General features: G+C 40.9%; 1 protein-coding gene across 2 annotated transcripts in view; it reads left to right on the plus strand.

Moving 5' to 3' along the window:
* The window catches only part of lrrc4ca (leucine rich repeat containing 4C, genome duplicate a), a 147,984-nt gene extending 129,651 nt beyond the window's left edge, over window positions 1-18,333 (plus strand). For both annotated transcript variants that reach the window (XM_047597012.1, XM_047597011.1), the window contains one exon: window positions 12,870-18,333. In XM_047597012.1, the coding sequence (XP_047452968.1) occupies window positions 12,921-14,867 (1,947 nt within the window). In that variant the 5' untranslated portion in view covers window positions 12,870-12,920 and the 3' untranslated portion in view covers window positions 14,868-18,333. The remainder of the gene's footprint in view (window positions 1-12,869) is intronic.
* The last annotated feature ends 1,395 nt before the right edge of the window (window positions 18,334-19,728 follow it).

Raw genomic sequence — 19,728 nt, forward strand, 5'->3', positions numbered from 1 at the left:
ACTTACATGTGGCTCCTTTGATGCACGAGTTAGTCAGTGAATTCAAGTGAAGGAAAGTGTGGTAGAAAGTCACCAAAGTCGAAGCCTCATGACTCTCGGCAGTGCTACTATGCTGGTACGCAGTTCACAAGACGTCCATTCGCACACGACATTTCACCTCTCTGACAGACTATTTTATTTATATATATATATATATATATCATTTATCAGAGAGTTTCATTGGACAGCACACGGAAATATGCCTCTGGTGTAAACAGCCCTGCTGCAACTCATGCATGTAACTTCCACTACACGTCTGATCTACTTTTGGTGTGAACTTCTGTCACTGTGTCGGGCAGCTTTTGCTGGCAACCATTGTTCTTCTAGGCTCAGGGTGCTGTTTGTCTGCCTTGGCCATATGTTGTCATAATTTCTGCGACTATTATCCCCGCCACAGTAAATCAGTCTAGTGTTTTTATACAGCCAATGCAGCAGCAAATCAGGCACAGACTACCCAGGCTCTCCGAAACTCTGCTAGTTCCCCTGTGATGCTTTGAAAGCTCGCATATAAAAGTGCCGTCTGTCAGACCTTTTTTTTTTTTTTCAAAAAAGGGAAAGCTAAATGGCATTCGACTTATTTGATATGACTTGCATGAATAGTTAGCTTTTGTGATTCCCTTACTTCAAAGCTTCTTTTCATGTGGTATTTCTCTTATTTTACCCACCCTGTATATCCATTCCAGTAGGGCAGGAGATTGGATGTCTTCATGGAAATTATATTAAATTTGTGCAATGGAATCAATTGACGTGGTTTTATTTCCACCTTCCTTTGGCAACAAGTTTCACCACAACAACGTTCTCCAGTGTCTGGAGACACAAGCATTGGTCTGTTACTGAATGAAAAACATTGTATTAGAGTGACAAAAATGTACCATACCAATATTTACTATAGTGTCATATTAGGACATTGCAGATAGGGTTAAATAAAATGAAAAGTTTAATAGCCTTTTGCTTATTATATTAATGAAAAAAGTGTCAGTGTTAGAAAAAGTCTCCTTTTACACCAGTTGTTTTCATAAAATGCCTCTGAGTATTTACAAATTGGAAACATATATTAATAAGTGAACAAATGATTTTAAAATAACGAGTTGAAACCATTTAAAATACAGATACACTAAGGCTTTATCCAACCAACCGACCAATGCACACGAACAAAGACCTGCAAGCGTGAAATGACGAATTTGAAAATCAAGTCAAATCATCAAAATGTTTTACTTATCTCACTTCAATTACTAAAAAACAATTAAATAGTAAATTTACCCCCTTGAGCATACATTTACATTCATAGAAATCAAGATAAACGGATCTCTTTTCTTTGCTGGAAAAAAAAGAAAAATCCTTGTTATAATTTATTGTTTCCAAACCACCAGAGGTCCCCCCACTCTCATTGTTACCATAATAAAATGCATCAAACACCTTTTATTTGACATTTGGAGCTCCTTAATGCGTTCCTCTCTGTTAATAGATTCACTATAGAACTGACCTTCAGTCCAGCTGATGTTAAAAAGGTACACTGACGCATCAATCAACGGGACATTACAAGATTGTGCCCTTGAACATGTCAACGCCGAATGGATCTTCAAATTAGTCGTGCGTTCAGAGAGGGAGAGCAGACATGTGGTGTTTGTTCTTTTCACAGGCAGCAAGTTCTGCTCTTTAAATCCACCGATTCGGCCTAGCGATATAATTCTCAGCCATGCCTGACCACAAATTAATAGTACATTTTATCTTGTCAGTCAGTGATTAAGATGTTATTCGGAAGTGATTCTGAAGATACAAGAAGAAATCAGTTGAGTTCACTTATTGTACAGTCCGCACTATATGTTCTGACACCTCGGCCTCCGGTTTTTGTCTGTGGTTTGTAGATACTGTCACCCTGTGTCCCTCTTATCTCGCATGCTCTCTGAAGCCCAAACTCAATCACAGGGAGAGCGAACTGCCTGGATGTCCGGGTTCACAGCTTCAGAACGACCTCTGCACGGCTTGGACGGGCTCAAAGTGATGCATGCTAACCCTGACCTCGGCCAGGCGCGGGAGTGACAGCGGTATTAGGGTCGGACTCCTTCATCTGACATCCTTGAAGAGTAGTTAGTGGCCATTTTCTGCCCACAGCCTCTCTGAAATGTCCACGGGGTGAAGAATGATTTTATCAATATCTCTTGTCACCCGCGAGCCCCCACCGCCAACACGCTACTCAGTGTGAAACAAGAAGGCTGTCACCTACACAGCTTGTGAAACTTTGCACATGCTGGAAGCACGCGGCGGCACGGACGCACAAATACACAAATATTGTTCACAATCTATGCGGTGGTTAAAATGTCTAAAATGTTTTTTTTTTCTTCAGAGGGATTAAAGGGATTAGAGAAGATAGATACGTGTATGCGTGACTCTTTGTCAGTTAATTTAGATGCGCATGTGTATGTAAGTGTCCGTGAATGTGTTTTCAAGGCCAGCAGTCATAAACAAGTTCCCGGTTTGGGCACTTTGTCCAAAGAGGCCAGTAGAAATGACCGTGGCTCATTCGTCAGGAACAGCTGTCACTTCGGAGGCCATCGTCTGATTGAGGGGGAGGCCATTTCCTCTGTCTATGTTTAGAACCTGCCTAAACCAGAATGGCAAGTGCGATGCCCTGGAGTAGTTGATACGCTTGCTCATCACGCTCTGGTGACACACCACTGTTTTGCTCATACCAGAATGTTGACTCAGTGGAATATCATCACCCACGGTGGCCTCATTCGAAAATAGAGGGAGATGTGTCATTGTGTACTGTGAAATGTTGTACGTTTGCATAAAGGAGAGCTGAAGGAACTTGGCGAGATACTTGGTGGAGTCACCACACAGACTCGTTATAAAACACTGCCCACTGACAAACAGAACGCCGGGCAGACACGACCAAAAGCAGCGATGATATGCTTTACATGCAGCATTTAATGCTCATTACTCATTTTAAAAGATTGATCTTGGACGTAATATAGCCAGTGGTTGTGAGCACAGTTGCAATTGCTCTGCCTGGCTCTGGCTCTGGCTGGAAATGGCCATTGTTTGGACCTGCCGACTGCTGGGGCTCAATATGTTGTGCTTTGGATATGTCCAGCTGTTACTACCTGCGGTGCCTCTGTGATACATGTGTTACAAACACACCGCAGGGGGCTCAGGAATACAACTTTCAATACCAACCAGCACAACAATCACTGCATGCAATACAACTGCTGCATGTAGTCAGCGTAACTAACACCCATTACGAACAAATGTGTCACAGTTATAATCGTAACAACCGAAGCACAGCTGTGGCTACAGCTGCAGTCACAGTAACAGCTATGTCACCCCAAGGCTGCAGCTATAATCAGGGCTACAGTCTGTCTCTGCGGTGGTCAGTGAGAGACCTGGCGGACCAGCTCTTCGTGTTTTCTTTCTAAATGCAACCGTGCAGACTGGGACAACTGAGGCAGAGCAGCCAGAGCTGCGTGTCACAATCAGTCGATGTCTACTACTTGATACCATATCATGATGCAGACCATTCGAGGAGTCTGCAAGACAGAAAGATAAACCCTTAACTGTGAGGCGGAAAATTGTTTTGTTCTGAGTCTTACATTAATAAACACTGGAAAATTGTAAATAACAGTATGCTTTTAAATTTGTTTTCATCTTCACAGTATTAGTTCATGATGCACAATACTCATTTTACTTATGTTAAACGAAAACTTTTCACTGTTCTTGGCCCATCTTCAATGAAAAACCTGCATCCACTGCAGAAGTTTAGACCATCTTCGAGAGTAAACTATGCAACTTGGAAACTATGTGAAACTATTTTAATTGCTGCACTGTGGATAAATATGTTCTGTAAATACTATTTGCATTCATACATTTGGGATCATTTAATGACACATATCATGAAAGTGTCCCATTCCTTACACTTTCTTAAATAACAAGGGCATTTGAGTTTCTCTCTTGGTCGTGTCCTTCAAATGTTGCCTTCCTACCGCTGCTGTCAAATCTTACAATAGATGTTTCTTCTGTTACCATGGTGAATGTGACTAACACAAAGAAAGTTGATGTCCTAATTTAAAGCAGGCAGTTCTGGCCTTTTTTATGTGGCTATATTATTGGGTGCACAGTAAATGTCAAATGTTTTAAGGTTGAGAACAACAACCTATAGAAACACCTGCTGCGGAGTGGCTGCACTGATCCTCGCACCCCATTTGATCCAAATGATTCATGGACTTGTTCAGCCCTAATTAAACCAACACATAGGCAGTATAAAAATGGATGGTGGAACAGCTCCTCAATAAGTGAAGCTAAGGCAAGTAGAGCTCCCCCTGGTGACTGGCTGCATTGTAGGTTAGCCTTTTTTTTTTAAAGGATGGTCTGTCATTTTAGATATTTAAAGTAATGTTGCTGCGTGTCCAAGTGTCATCTCTTTTTAGTTTAGTTATTTGATGTTATGGAAAAAGGATGTGGCATTATGGCCACTCTAAGTTTCCATGGTAATTGCTTTGTAAAGCAAACCCGTTGTAAATTGTAAAGAAAAAAAGTATAATGTATAATCCAACATTTCCTTGTCAGTAGTGGAGGAAGAGCTGAAACGAAAACACGAGTGAGTCTGTCGGAAGTGCAGTCGGGTCATCGATATTGTGGCTCTGCTGTTTCTAGATACCAATAGATGTGTATGTACAATAAGAAGGGAGACTATGTTCTGATACTGCTAAATTCACATACTGTATTAGACCTGCAGACGCAGAGTGTTTACTTGTACTTGTTACAACAGCTCATGAGAACAGTTTGTATCTTTGTAATGCCTATTTTTTTGTCTTTTCCCTTTCCCTGTAGACTAATCGTTTCTAATTAGGATTGTTTGTGTTAAGAATCTGGCAAAAAATAAAAAAAATAAAAATAAAATGCTGTTCTCACACAGAATCTAAACTCTGCATTGAGAGTTTGCTGCAACAAATAACATGAACTGGAAATACTGCCCTTGGAGCAGAGTCTCCGAGACATATTTACTTGTGTGGATTGGATTTATACCAGCCCCAAAAGTGTGGTTGGTTATGTTGTCACCTTGTTAGTCTGTCTCCCTGTGTCTGTTTGTGTCATCATGATATTTGTTCTCCTAGAGACACCTGCAGTAGGTTGAGACAGAAGGCGGAAAAGCCAAGCAGCACTCCTGGCTTCCTTTTTGGCAACGATGTTAGCCAGCTGGGATGTTATGAGTGGACGTTAGCTGGTGGGTAGCTGCGGTGCCAGCTCACAAGTCGTACATATTTTTTTGGTGTCTTGAACTTTTTTTCTGATGTCAATACTCAAAGGTGGCATGAAATCTACACGGTCAGGCATAACATTGATCATGTTGTGACAATTCAGTGACTTGCTGGGAAACTTTTAGAGCTGGTATTCATGTTATTTAGGAATGTACCACCCACCTGGACTACACCAGGCACCCTCACTCCCTATAGCAGTGACACTCCTTGATGGCAACAGCCATCGCCAACAGGATGCAGCCGGTTACAGACACACACACACAAAGACAGTTTAGAAGCAACTAAAAGCAACATGAAAAACAGCGTTGACCCTTTTTATTCCCCTGCTTCTCTCCGTGCTGTTCTCTCAATTTCCTCCCCGACATTATTAACATAGACCATCAAGAAATGCAGGGCAGTGGAGCGGAATTGCTTGTTGGCTGGGGCAGGGAAACGTGTGTGCGTTGCTTGCACCAGAATTGAGAAACCCCATGTGTCCATGCTCTCGTCTGAACCCCCTGATACTGCAGCAGGAAAAACACTGATCATCCACAACATTAAAACCACTGGGAGGAGAAGTGAATGACATTGACCATCTTGTGACAATACAATGTTCTGCTGGGAACCTTTCGGACCTCGCATTTGTGTGGATGTTGCTTAGACATGTGCCAACCACCAAGACCAGACCAGGCACCAAAAACTTTACAGGTGTGTGATTGAGGTCATAACAAAGACCAAATTTAAAGACGGGTGTCGTCTGAGAATTCACCGAGCACACAAGGGCTGGAACATCTGCGTGTTAACCAGCATTATAGTGCAATTCCATCATAACAGCGAGAGCAGTGAGCTCACCATAAATCACAACACACCTATGCATATTCGGATGGGATTAAAATAATAAATTAGTGCAGATATGATGTGTTTCTTTTTTTTAAAAGCAACAACAACAATCCAGTTACCAAACTGTGCTCAAGTGATATTCGTTGTATATTTATTTTTATTCATATCCTTTAAGCCCTCCCCCCTCCCACTCTCCACCTCCAGATCAAAGTGTACTTTTTATGTACCACATTTTCCCTTTATTCTCAGCCTGAGCAGGGACTCATCTCGGTATGCAAGTGCATTAATGTATTCTCTTGCCGAAAGTGTTTGATCAACTGAGTAGGAAGGGTATGCTGGTTAAATCAATATTTGTTAGATGCATCAAATTCATTTCACCATCTTGTTACGGATGAGACAGACAAGCTGTGAGAGGAAGGATGTCAGGCTGTGGGCAGGGGAGCAGCTGTCAGTTTGTCTCACTTGGCTAGTTAGCACCAATTCAAAGTACTCGGCTTGCACTGTCTCACTTGGCTGGTTAAAACAAAAGACACTGAAAAAGAGTTGTAGTATGACGATTTTTGCCAAGTTTTTTTTTTCTCCCCCTTCTCAAAATCCCTGAGCGCTTTATTTTATTTCAGCTTAAAATAAGCGCATTCATCTGTATCCTAAACGGTGGAAAGGCAGAGCAAAGTAGTCCGCAGTTTATGTGGCACTGGGTACTATACTTCCAAGGTTATACAGTGCATGCGTATGTGCAATGTACGAATAGATATCCTTATAGCTGGAATAACTTTTTGGGCTGTCCACTCATTCTTGAATGGAAATGGTGCAGTAGCTGCTTTGTGTAAACATGTCCATGGTATTTTAAGAGATTTCACAGTGAAACTCCCTTGAGATTCGGTTAATGGCAAGCCACAAACTTTACGGGGCAAAAATAGACAACAAAGGGAAGAGCTAATTATAAACGATAATGCATGAACAGCTCAGTCACTGCGTGCAGCTGCTCTAACAGCTCACATGCAGGAAACAGCACTCTCAAACATACCTGAAGGATTCCAATATGGCTTCTATGGAGTTTGAATAGCACTTCAGATGTTGTATGTATGTATGTATCGTATCGTGTTTGAGTAGTGGAGTTGAACTTTGACCAAGCTCAGAAATATTAAAAAAAAAAAATATGGAAGGAATGATACACTGATCCGGCATAACATTATGACCACTGACAAGAGAGGTAGATAACAGTAATCATCTTCTGACATAATGCTCTGCTGGGAAACGTTTGGACGTGGTTTCCATGTGGATGTTACTTACGTACGACCCAGCCAATCCCAGATGTCATTGGGCGAGACGCCGGGTACACCCTGAGTCTATCGCAGGGTGTACGGCATTTTTCCTTGCAACATTTTGTTGTCAAGGGCTGTCTTCATCTTGAGGGCAAAGCACGAATTAAATAAAAAAAAGAAAAAAGAAGCAAACATTTAATTACAAATATAGAAGCAAAGCAGTGGAGTTACACTGAGTGACACGCTGTTCTCATCTTCAAAATATTAACACGACTGTCTCAACAGATACGCAGCGGCTCGTGATGGTGGCTGAGGGGGAGGATGCTGTGTCCTTTCTTTACCCCAGTAAAGTTCTGATATACTAATTAACCGAGATAAAAAAAACAAACAAAAAAAAACAAACTCTCTCAACTCAAGTCAGTATGAATACATTTGATAGAATACAGGGGATTGCCTTCAATCTATCTAATCTGGCCACGATGTGCTCATGCTGCGAGGCTGGAGAGAAGGAAAAATGAAGGCTCTCGATGCATGCGGTGGGTATCCCTCCCACTCTGGAACCCTTAAAGGATTCTGGTTTATATTTGGAACCGTTGTGAGATTGCTGGCATTATCAAGAAGTGACCTGATTTGATTTATATCTCATTAATCCCCCCTCCTTCTCTCTCTCTGTCTCCATCTTTCTCTCGACCTTCCTCTGTCAAAATCGTCTCTCCGCAATCTCTAATCACCCTTTCCCGTCCACGCCACACGGTGTGAATGCCAAAAGCGTCTGTCAGTCTCTCTTCACCCAAAAGTTCATAATCAGCAGGCACTCAAGCAGTGAGTGAGTGAGTGAGTGAGTGAGCGAAGGGAGCCTTGGGCGAGCACCCTCCCACTTTCTGCACCTCTCGGATGAAGCTGTGGATGTGTTTGTGAAGAGCGAAGGCAGGGAATTCTTGTTGACCACGGAGAGGACGCGGAAATGAAGTTGATCAGCTCGCTTTGCGCCGAGCGGTGACGCCACCAGGCCTATTTTAGGGGGCTTTGGCCCCGCATGAATTTCCTGTAGCCTTGCTAAATAATTCAGTCCTTTCTGGCTGATTTATAATGACAATGTATGATACAGACTCAGGAATTACAGTCATTAAAGTGCCTGAAATCCGCCCAATGAAATCTACACCACAGCAAAACGTGCAAACTGAGAAGTTAAATGTCTTGCCTTTTAAAGTGTACATGTCTTCCACGTGACAGATTTTAGTATTACAGCAGATATTTAACACACAGGTTCCTCATGCTACAGATAGTTTGTCTTCAGGTGCACCGAGCAATCTTCTAATAAGTCAGTGTGATTGTTGCATGATTAGTAAGCCAGCATCGATTCCTGTTGATAGGTCCATTTATCTGAGGTGTTGCAGAGAAAATTATATTTTCCACGGACACATTTTTTTTGTGTGTTTTTATCAGTAATACAAACAGCATAAAGGATACCATTAAAAAGCTAAGATAGATAAAGCTGCGTCTTATATGAGCTGAAACTTGTGCGAAGACTAAGAATGCTGGTCATTGTTTTGAGTGGGTATGCATTTAGAATGGCTGGGAGAGCTGGGCCATACTCACCAGACAGCTGTATACATATTGATTAGTTGTGTCATTCAAAAAGATGAGTCACTCGTCTCTAAGGCTTTCTCATTGGAAGTGGTCTTGCGGCAGATGCCAAGGAAAAGCTCGTGAGAAAAAGATTGAAGAGGCGGTCGGTCGGTCGATGTGACTCCACCCCCATGTGTAAGGGCCAATGTGTATGTGGTGTTATTTTTTTTCCAGGGGTTACATTTGTATGTGCTTGTTTTTTTTTTTTTTTTTTTTGCAGTACTTGGTGTAACTTTGCTTTAGGCTGAATCACACAGTGTAGTGATGATTATTCTCAATTATAAGTTTCTAGAGAGGTAATTAAACACTTTTTGAACTTAAATCCAAAATGCATTCATATCCTCAGCAGTTGGTGCTTCTTTTGTTTCAATTGTATGCAGTAATTTCCCATTATTAGTCGATTCTTCCATTTCACGGCTACTGGTAATATCCCGCAAGCACACAAAGCTCTCATGTTTTTAGCATAGGCATTCATCATTTAATTTCTCATTTTAAATATGCTTCTTTGTCATATAAGATAATGCCGTGTATCACTGAACAGCTCTATATGACCAAGCGTGGCCTTTCTTTAAATAATTAGCTGCAGTGTGTGAACCGTTCCCCTTTAATAAAACCAAATGAATTCACAAATGTTGCAGAGCTTGCCAGTCAATTGTCTGCACTCCGTGTTAATCTGGGTCAGGCTTCAGTATTTTACATCAGACAAATAAACAACCATCGGCTCATAATCTGCTAGGACAAAAGTTTAAAAATGCATTCTATTTTGTCTTTTTTTATTGTTTTAATCTCATTTTCCTTATCCCCTTTCATCTAATTCCATCACCGCGCTACGTGAATCCAATTTTGCTGCTTTCACTGGGCGTGTGTGGACGGATTGTTTTGCTTTTGTAAATCAGCTTCATCTTTTCTGCTGCCACAATTTGGATTCCGTTCTGCTGATTCATTGTTCATCTCCTTTCAAGGTTTGATCTGTTGAAAGGGAGGATGAGTAAATAGTTGGATGGGATGCATGGACTGAGGGAGAGTTACTCAGAATTCCTAACTGCAGCATATTTTCTCTCGTAGGTCGTATCATTGATGCAATTTCACCTTGAAAGACCATTGTTCTTATCTGCATAGCGCACATAAATATTTCTGGAAATATTCAGTTATAATGGGAACATTTCCAATAGAACAATGCAAGCAGATTGTACTTTAGTCTGTTGTTTTGTGCCAGCGTGGAATGCGATGTTCAGCCTGGTGTGTGATCCCTGTCACAAATGCCTGGTTTTCTGCGAGAAACCCTATGTTTTTTTCCTTGAGCCTGAAGGCTTTGGATACTTGGAATTTGAATTTTGCAATTAAAGACTTAATAGAGTCAGTAATCTAACAATTCATCAGTAGTTAAAGTAACAGCGTTCTCCCTCTTAACTGAAAAGCTTTCTATTGCAAACTGTCTGAAAGCGCAAAATACTGCAAAATACAACAGCTCCATTCATGTAAAATTTGTGGCCATGCTACTAGTGTAAGAAGTAAAGAAAATCTGGTATGTATGCACATGCATGTCAGCTGACTGAAAGGTATTATTTGCCAAGAGTTTCTAATGCACCTTTGGGGTAGCAATTTCCCAGCTTAAAACTGAAATAGTAGGGAAATAGTCTGGTCTATTTACAGCTACGCTTATCCTTTTAAAAATGTCATACACCTTTGTATATTCTGGTAATGTGCTTTCTACACTCACACATGTCAGTGACAGTTGACTCAGTGACAATAAATAGAAATTTATTTGTGAATTGCTTCTTTAAATGTGACAGGTTGTTTTTTTTTTTATTTAAGTCATCAAACGCATCCCAAGAGAACCCTTGTCTCTTAGAGCTCGTACGAGCTCTGTTTATAGATTAAAACTTGTGGCTGTCAAGAGTCGTCTTCATGTCAAATTTTCAGATTTACTGTTGCTGTTTGTAGCTTGACAACACATATTCCGCAGAAGACCAGTGTTTATTACTGACATTTCACCAGAGGTTGTAACCCCAACACTTCCTGTTGGGAGTTTACGTCGCCTTCTCCATGCTCACATTGATTTTCTGAATGTGCTCCACTTTCCTCTCACATTCAAAAAACATTCAGGTCAGGTAGATTAGAGACTCTATAAATGTTTCTCTTTATCTGTGTTAGCTCTGTGACTTGCTTCCGACCTGCCCAGAGTATTTCCCTGTCACTCAGGGAGTAGAAAGAAAGAAAGCTATCCAGCTTTCTGTGGAGAAAAGATAATGTACCAGTGAACTCGGACAACTCTACGATAAGCAATTGTCAAACTGTCGCCGGACTATACAAAGTATTTGCCTAAGCATACAGAAATCGCGAGGTAGTGAACACTGGAGCTTTGTGCTTGTCCTTTTGCCAGCCATTACCTTTTTAACTTTAACTTGTAAAGTACTTGTTAAGTACCAAAACAGCTAGTTTGTTAATCCCTTCGAAAAGTGGAGTCAGGGAATGTTTTTCGGTTTGACAAATCACTAAAGAGCAGACATGGGAAATGGCCCCAAGTGTTTTTAAAAAAGATAGAATCATAGAGGTTGAAAAGGAGGTGATGGTGCACTGTAAGTGTCCAGACCCGAAAAATCAAGTAGTGAATTGTGACAGAAATGTTTTACCTACACTGAAACACAGTTAATGTGATTCAAACTACTTCTTTTTTTCTTGAAATTATAAGTCTGTTTATATATATATATATATATTTCCTGTACCCTTGCACCCGTCCATACCTTTATTATACTGTCTTATGCTTCACAAAGATGCATTTTAAACGGTCGTGTTCCAAATTTGAGGCACAAAATCATCAGGGCCTGGCAACATGCAGGACTTAGTGCTTAGACACCCTGAGCGACTGCAGCTTTCTATGAAGATGCATCTGCCACGCTGAGGCTTCACTACGAAGAGCCTGATAAATTTTACATTGTATTCTAAATTCCAGTGGCAACCACTGAAGAGAGGATGAAGTAATATGCTCCCTGCACATTCTGGCTGTAAAAAAAAAAAAAAAAAAAAAAAAAACATAACATAAACTTAACATACAGCTACATTTTATATTGTGTTGTTTGATATTTGTCATCAAAGGTCATTTGCATTTTTTTTACTGTGTCTTTTTGTTAAACTTGTAAACTGTATAAATAGCAGCTTTTCAGCCATCATTCACAGTGCAATAATTAAAACATGAACCATTTTGAGGAATGCTGATAATGTTGAGTAGAAAATAAGATTAACATACACACACCATCAGCTGCACTCATAGCTGCCGCAGCATCGTCTCTCTTCCACACAGTAGATCTTAATCAAAGAATACATTGTTTGTGTTACCACAGTTTCTTCTAGCATGATTCATAGAGTTACACAAACAAATTCCCCGGTTCCATTTTGGCTTGCTTGTTTGACATTCCAGTCGCACTCATGCCTTTGAGGAACTGTGAGTTGTAATCAGACGTTTCCAGATATCTCGGCTCGATTGAAGGACTGGTGGGTGGTGAGCTTCCTTATTATTTATGTCCCCTCAGTCTCAAATATAAATCACACAACACAGCAGTCATAGCTGCTTTTCTTCCCTCCTTTCCTCCTCCTGCAGAGATAGAGAACAGAAGTCGGCAGCTTCATTGTGATTTAGTTTTATGTGACTGAATTTGAGAGTGTGAGGACGGTGCACCCTGAAACAAAAATGGATGTCGAGGCACTCCATCATAGTTGGAAGTTTGTGTGCGGGCATGCTGTGTGTGTGTGTGATTAAGAGTCGCTATTCTGGTTTCGGAGTAATTCAAACGTTAAGAATTAGACTTTTGCATTCATTTATCTAATTAAACTCTTCTCTTTTTTTTCTTTCATTTCCTTCCAGTTGGCCCAAATCCTCTTTCCAAAGAGTGGAAGACCAGTCAATGAATTATGAATGTTAAACAAGATGACCTCCTCTCAGCAGCAGCAGATGATGCGAGGTCCTAGGTGGAACCGGGCCTTGTCCGACCCTTTGTTTGTGCTGCTCCTTGCCCTCCAGCTGCTGGTGGTGGCAGGACTGGTACGTGCTCAGACGTGTCCGTCTGTCTGCTCCTGTAGCAACCAGTTCAGCAAAGTCATCTGCACCCGCAGAGGCCTACGAGATGTTCCTGATGGCATCTCTACCAACACACGCTACCTGAATCTGCAAGAAAATCTCATTCAGGTCATAAAGGTGGACAGCTTCAAGCACCTTAGACATCTGGAGATTCTGCAGCTGAGCAAAAATCACATACGCAAAATTGAGCTTGGGGCCTTCAATGGACTAGCCAGCCTCAATACCTTGGAGCTTTTTGATAACCGCCTCACCACCATCCCAAACGGGGCATTTGAGTACTTGTCCAAACTTAAGGAGCTTTGGCTGAGGAATAATCCCATTGAGAGCATTCCCTCCTATGCTTTCAACAGAGTGCCCTCATTACGGAGGTTGGACCTTGGGGAGCTCAAAAGGCTCTCCTACATATCTGAGGGGGCCTTTGAAGGACTGAGCAATCTGCGCTACTTAAATCTGGGAATGTGCAATCTGAAGGAAATCCCCAATCTTATTCCCCTGGTGAAATTGGATGAGCTGGAGATGTCAGGAAACCAGCTATCTGTCATCCGGCCTGGCTCGTTTAAAGGGCTCATTCACTTGCAAAAGCTATGGATGATGCATGCCCAGATCCAGATCATAGAAAGGAACTCCTTTGATGACCTGCAGTCACTTGTGGAACTCAATCTAGCCCACAATAACCTTACCCTCTTGCCCCACGATCTCTTCACTCCATTGCATCACCTGGAGAGGGTGCACTTGCACCACAACCCATGGAATTGTAACTGTGACATCCTCTGGCTAAGCTGGTGGCTTAAGGAGATGGTACCTGCAAACACCAGCTGCTGTGCCCGCTGCAGCTCGCCGACCCACCATAAGGGACGATACATCGGCGAGCTGGACCAGAATTACTTTCACTGTTATGCTCCTGTTATTGTGGAGCCTCCCGCAGACCTAAATGTGACAGAGGGAAGTGCTGCGGAGTTGAAATGCAGAGCCAGCTCCTTGACCTCAGTAAGCTGGATTACACCCAATGGTTCCATCATGACTCACGGCGCATACAAGGTCAGAATCTCCGTGCTGAATGATGGCACGCTGAACTTTACCAACGTTACCATGCAGGACACAGGCACATATACGTGTATGGTCAGTAATTCTGCAGGTAATACAACGGCATCTGCCACACTGAATGTGTCTTCAACAGAGAACAGCAGTTTCAGCTACTTCACCACGGTGACAGTGGAGACAATAGAGACACCGCATAATGAAGGCTTCACCACAACTGTGCAACACAAGGTGGGCCCCACACCTTCTGCTGGTACATGGGAGTCTATCACCCACACTTCTACAACAACCACCACAGTCCGAACCCCGCTCTCAACCAGCACCACTGAGAAGACTTACACAATCCCCGTCACTGAGCTGGGCGGGGAGGGCTCCCTGAACGGCTTGGATGAGGTTATGAAGACGACTAAGATCATTATTGGCTGCTTTGTTGCAATCACGCTCATGGCAGCCGTCATGCTGATAATCTTCTACAAGATGCGCAAGCAGCACCACCAGCAGAACCACCACGCACCCACGCGCACCATTGAGATCATCAATGTGGACGAGGACTGCGTGACAGGAGGCCCGGGCATGGAGGGCCACTTGACGCTGCCTCCCCTCGAGCACGAGCACCTCAACCACTATAACACATATAAGACTGCATACAACCATGCCTCCACTATCAATTCGATACACAGCTCAGCCCACGAACCTTTGTTAATCCGGGCCAGCTCAAAAGACAATGTACAAGAGACCCAGATCTAATGCTTTTGTGAAACATTATAAAACTGATGAAACTTCACACAGAAATTACTGATAGGACATTATTGACAATTGGTTGTAAGGACTGTGGCTCAAACACAGAGGAACAGACTCGTGTGTTTGGCAAACCAGCGGCTGGTGACGTTAATTCAATGACTTTGGGAATTAGAGTATGTCTACTGTTTCAAAAAGTGTCTTTACAAAACAGAAGTTATTTATTTAAGAAAAAAAAATATTGTGGTTAAATCAAGAAAAAACTGTATTCTGCAATTATTTTTTCAGCACTTAATTCATTTTTTTTCTTTCCTTCCTCTCATATCACAAGATCGTTTTACTAATATGCTTTCAAACTGTCACAAGGCATCTGCTGAAAAAGAAAAAAAAAATCCTGCGACAAATTGCTGTTCCTTTTATAAGATTTTTTTCTTTTTCTTTTCTTTCTGGTATAACTGCAGACTTTGGATCAGATGAGATAGTAACATAATTTCCCCCATGTATCAAAGAAATCTAGAGCACATTAGTGATTTTCTCCAGCTGTGGATCAAGTGATGAGATGTTTTGTGGCCATCTGTAACTGAGATGAATTAAACACGTGTTCATCATTTTGCAGTGAGTGACAGAACTGTCAGTGATCAAAATTGATAAGAATTCACTGTTTAATTATGCCTGTCACATACATTAGGCGCTCTCTGGTATGTCATAAATAGGCTGAATATCTTGGCTGAGGGGAGAAAAAAACAGCAACAAAGTCCTGTGTTCTGCTATTGTAAAAGTTGAGGCTCTCTATTAGAAGTATGCTTTTGATAAAGTAAATTTCATTGATCTCTACGTCTTTGTGTTCCAATGTATATGCAAAATATAATTTTATACCTAATCTCAACGTTCTTTTGACTGGAGTCCCAGCATCTCAGAGACATCTTATTAGAGAAAACATACCATTAGTTGCATTAAGAGGGATTGAGTTTCTGAAAGTCATGATGCTGAGGCAGCAAGGAAAAAATATAAATGTGGATGAAGGAGGGTTGGGAATATAGATGCAGATTATTTTAAATTGTGCCAAAAGTCCACTGTCTCCAAATGTTTCCAGTGAATCAAAGCCTCACCTTTACCTTACTGTGCTTTCTACTGTTGCATATTAGGATGACTGCTTTGAAGCCACCTATTTAACGCCGGGACCCCTTACCTCATCTGCGGCACTATAGGGGTGCTGTAAGAAGCTGTCTGATGAGCTGAAGAAAGAGCTTAAACCCTTTATACAGCTGTCTGAGCACATTGCTTGTCATCTGTGTGCCACATTTCCACATAGGCCATGCCTGGCAGCCTCAGATTCACACCCTGCCCCTTGCCAACCACAGTTGGCCCTGAGTGGCGAGGCTTATGCTGCGAGAGACTTCAGGGGTGAATGTGTGGGATCGGTCATCAACCAGATGTTTGGATTGCACCTGCCTCTCGCCCTCTCGCTCGGCGACAACACAATTTACATTTTAATCGATGTGCCCATGGGGCTTTGGATGGACACAGCTCTGCAGGGGCTCACAGGCTGGAAACCATTTCAAAGTCCCCACTTTGAAAAAATGGTGGCAGGCGCCATAAATGCAGGGTTAGGCAGACATTTGGCAGATGGCCCTAGGTTTATTTTTAGTAAGGAAGTGGAGTTTTTGTGCAACCGTCAAATACATCAAAGAGGTCAGGGCGCTGTCATGCTTAACTCGCTTTTGTGTTTTTATTAAATAAACGTGCCATCGGGATTTATGTGTAAGATAATGCCTCGTAGAATGTATGGTCAGAGATAGCGTCGTGTGCTCTCTGAGGACTCACTGACCTGAAAGCTCAAAGCATCGTCAATAGGCCAAGGCCGTGATTAGCCTCAGATTACAGAAGATTCCAGGAAGAAAAACAATTCAACTTGTCAATCAGTCAATCAGTCAACTCTTCTTTTGAGGTCTGTCTGTCAATCATCATTTGTTTGACTAAAATACGGATGAAACATATTATTACATATTATTATTACTATATTATTTTCATTCCTGTCCCTGAGTAAAACAAGCTTAACAGTGGTAATATTCATTGGTGCAGCATGTTACAGCGTCTGCCTCCCCCTCTTATTATGAGCCTAATTTCAAAATTCCCAACAGTAAAGAAGGGTATATGTCTAACTCTCGACCATTGTTCAATACTGAAGACATATTAAGAAAATCCCATCCAGCTGACAAACACTTACAGCCCACAGAGAACGGTTTCAGCAAGTTTTTAACCTCAATAGAAGATGGTTATACTCCGCAACGCTTCAGTGAGTAGAGAGATTAAATGAGATACACTTTGCCTCAGAGGGATACAAAAACTGAATGGCGTTAAACATGAGTAATCAAAAGCCCAATTTGCACAGGGCGAGTATTACCTGGGGTACCTGTGACATGTAATAAACAAGTGCATGGATTATATATAATTAAATGTTTCTAAACACATACCCCTAACACAGAGGACATTTATTAATAATATTAGTTTTGCAGGAAAGCGAATAATAGTTTTATTTTCCATATTTTTTTTCTTTTTCTTTTTTCTTCCTCAGCCAGATAAAGCCTTACAGAGGCTTAAGCAGAAATTATTAATGAGAGCTTTGATACTGTTTAGGATGCAAGCAACTGCATCCTAGCCGCTGTCATACAAACTCCGCAGAACCACACGATTTAAGATTTATTCTGTAAATCTGAGGGGAAACACAATAGTTTAATTATCCAGTGTGAATGTGCTGCACACAACACAGAATTGGGGAATAGATTTTCTAAACAAACCCGAGGTCCCCAGGTAATATTAGTCATGACTGAATGAGATAAGTGATTAGCCAATATCATTGTTGTTGTTGTTGTTTTTGCCACCAGGACACTATTCATCCAATGATTGCACTTATATGGAGTCTGGCACATCTGTAAACCATAGAACAAGCCAGGTTTGTTTGTGTCATTATTCTATGTTTAAGTTTGTAGTGGCGGGGCTGTGGATCGCAAATCCACTCGGTCGATTTCGGAGGCTGTAACCATCTTCCCTTTTTGCCTTTAGTTGGAAGTAAATCGTCTGAAAATTTCAATGGTAAATTTGTTGCATTTTAGTCAAGCTGTCTCATGTATGTAAGATATCTAAATATTTTTGGTCAGTATTTCTTTTCTTTCCACACGGTTTACTTTTTTTTTCTGAGAGGGAATGCTGTTCTAGTGGTAGATTTATATAAAATACATTTTGAGAATAAAATAAAACAAAAACAAAAATTTTTAAATTTTGATTTTACATGTGCCAACAACCTGTTCTAAAAGTGGGAAAAAAAGAAAAGAGAAACATGCTGTAAAAGAATAAGAGATTGATTTTCATGTAATCATACTTTCATGACCTTTAAAAGATATGGAGATCGATTATAGAGACCAGAGTTTGTAGTTCATACACAAAATATGGTTCAAATAAACTATTGTTGTTTTTCTGTATTGTCTGATTCTTGTTTTCCACGTGCGCCGCAAGAGGACTGATGCATACCAGCATACACATTAATACTTTAAATATATTAAGTTGTATATTTCAGATACGTGCACATCTCTATCAAACCGTTGTAATTATCTGTAAAGCAAACATCTATCCTTCTACCTACCTTCTACATACATATAAATAACTTTATATGTTTGATATTTTCATCTTGAAGACATTGAGACAAAACGAGGGAGATACATCCTAAATGACCCCAATTAGAATCAATGTGTTTTGTCCTGTATTTTCTTTCACATTGGTTAAAGAATGTTTTTATTATTATTATTATTATTATTATATTTTAGTCAACAACAACAAAAAAGTTAATATAACACTTTTTATTCACATTTTATCACAAAACTGATTTTAAAAAGGTAAAAAAGCTAAACATACAATAATGATCCCAACACGAGAATGATTTAATATTTTACACAATAATAATAATAATTGGTTTTATATAGCACTTTTCTAGATACCCAAAGACTACTGAGGTACCACCACCAGACACAGATGCCCTTCATCTGCTCAGTAGTACCTCAGTGAAACCGCTGACATTAGATGTGCAGATAGACAGTAAATGTATACCTGGTAGTCACAGTAGATAAAAAGTAATTTCCCCTAATTCTGATTTTGATTAACCTTTGATATTCCATAGAAAATGCTTGGGGTCATTATTAACATACAACATTAACATATAAGAATTAGACACAAATCCAAGAAAGATGTCAAAGACAACTTATTACTTAGTACGTGGAAGACATGGAAGACTAAATGATAAAATCCCCACTTATGCATCTATGGGCAAAAGGTGTTTTCTAATTTTTAATGATCATTTGGCAACCACATTGACACATGTTTGGAAGTCACTGTCAAACTGCTTATCTTTCCGTAAAGCTTATACACTCTTACACTTTTTGTTTTTGCTAATGAAGAACTAGCTGCATTATACATCTACATCTTATTGAAAAAAGCAAATTTTAGTACTAGACAAACAAGATGCTCATACTTTTCAAATTAATACCTGTGTGATTGTTCAACCCTGTAAATCAACCAGATAAAATAAGATTCTCCAGAGGGGACATCAGTAACGCGCACATAAAATGTCACCACACGCTGATATTAGGAAATGAGGGAAGTCAGCGTGGGATTGTTTTACCATTTCCACATATGACAAACCAGCAATCACCATGTCCTTCTTCATACAAGAAGAGCAGGACACCAGGTTGTCTGTACAACCGACTGACCAGAGTCAGGCTGTCCCATACTGGCCATTCTTCCCATACTGATGTCTGCTTTTGTAGATTACTTGTTCGTAGTAGTAGGCCTCGTATCATGAGGCATGTGGTGTGGTTCT

Source organism: Mugil cephalus, chromosome 10 (genome assembly GCF_022458985.1).
Source record: "Mugil cephalus isolate CIBA_MC_2020 chromosome 10, CIBA_Mcephalus_1.1, whole genome shotgun sequence".
Classification (NCBI taxonomy): domain Eukaryota; kingdom Metazoa; phylum Chordata; class Actinopteri; order Mugiliformes; family Mugilidae; genus Mugil; species Mugil cephalus.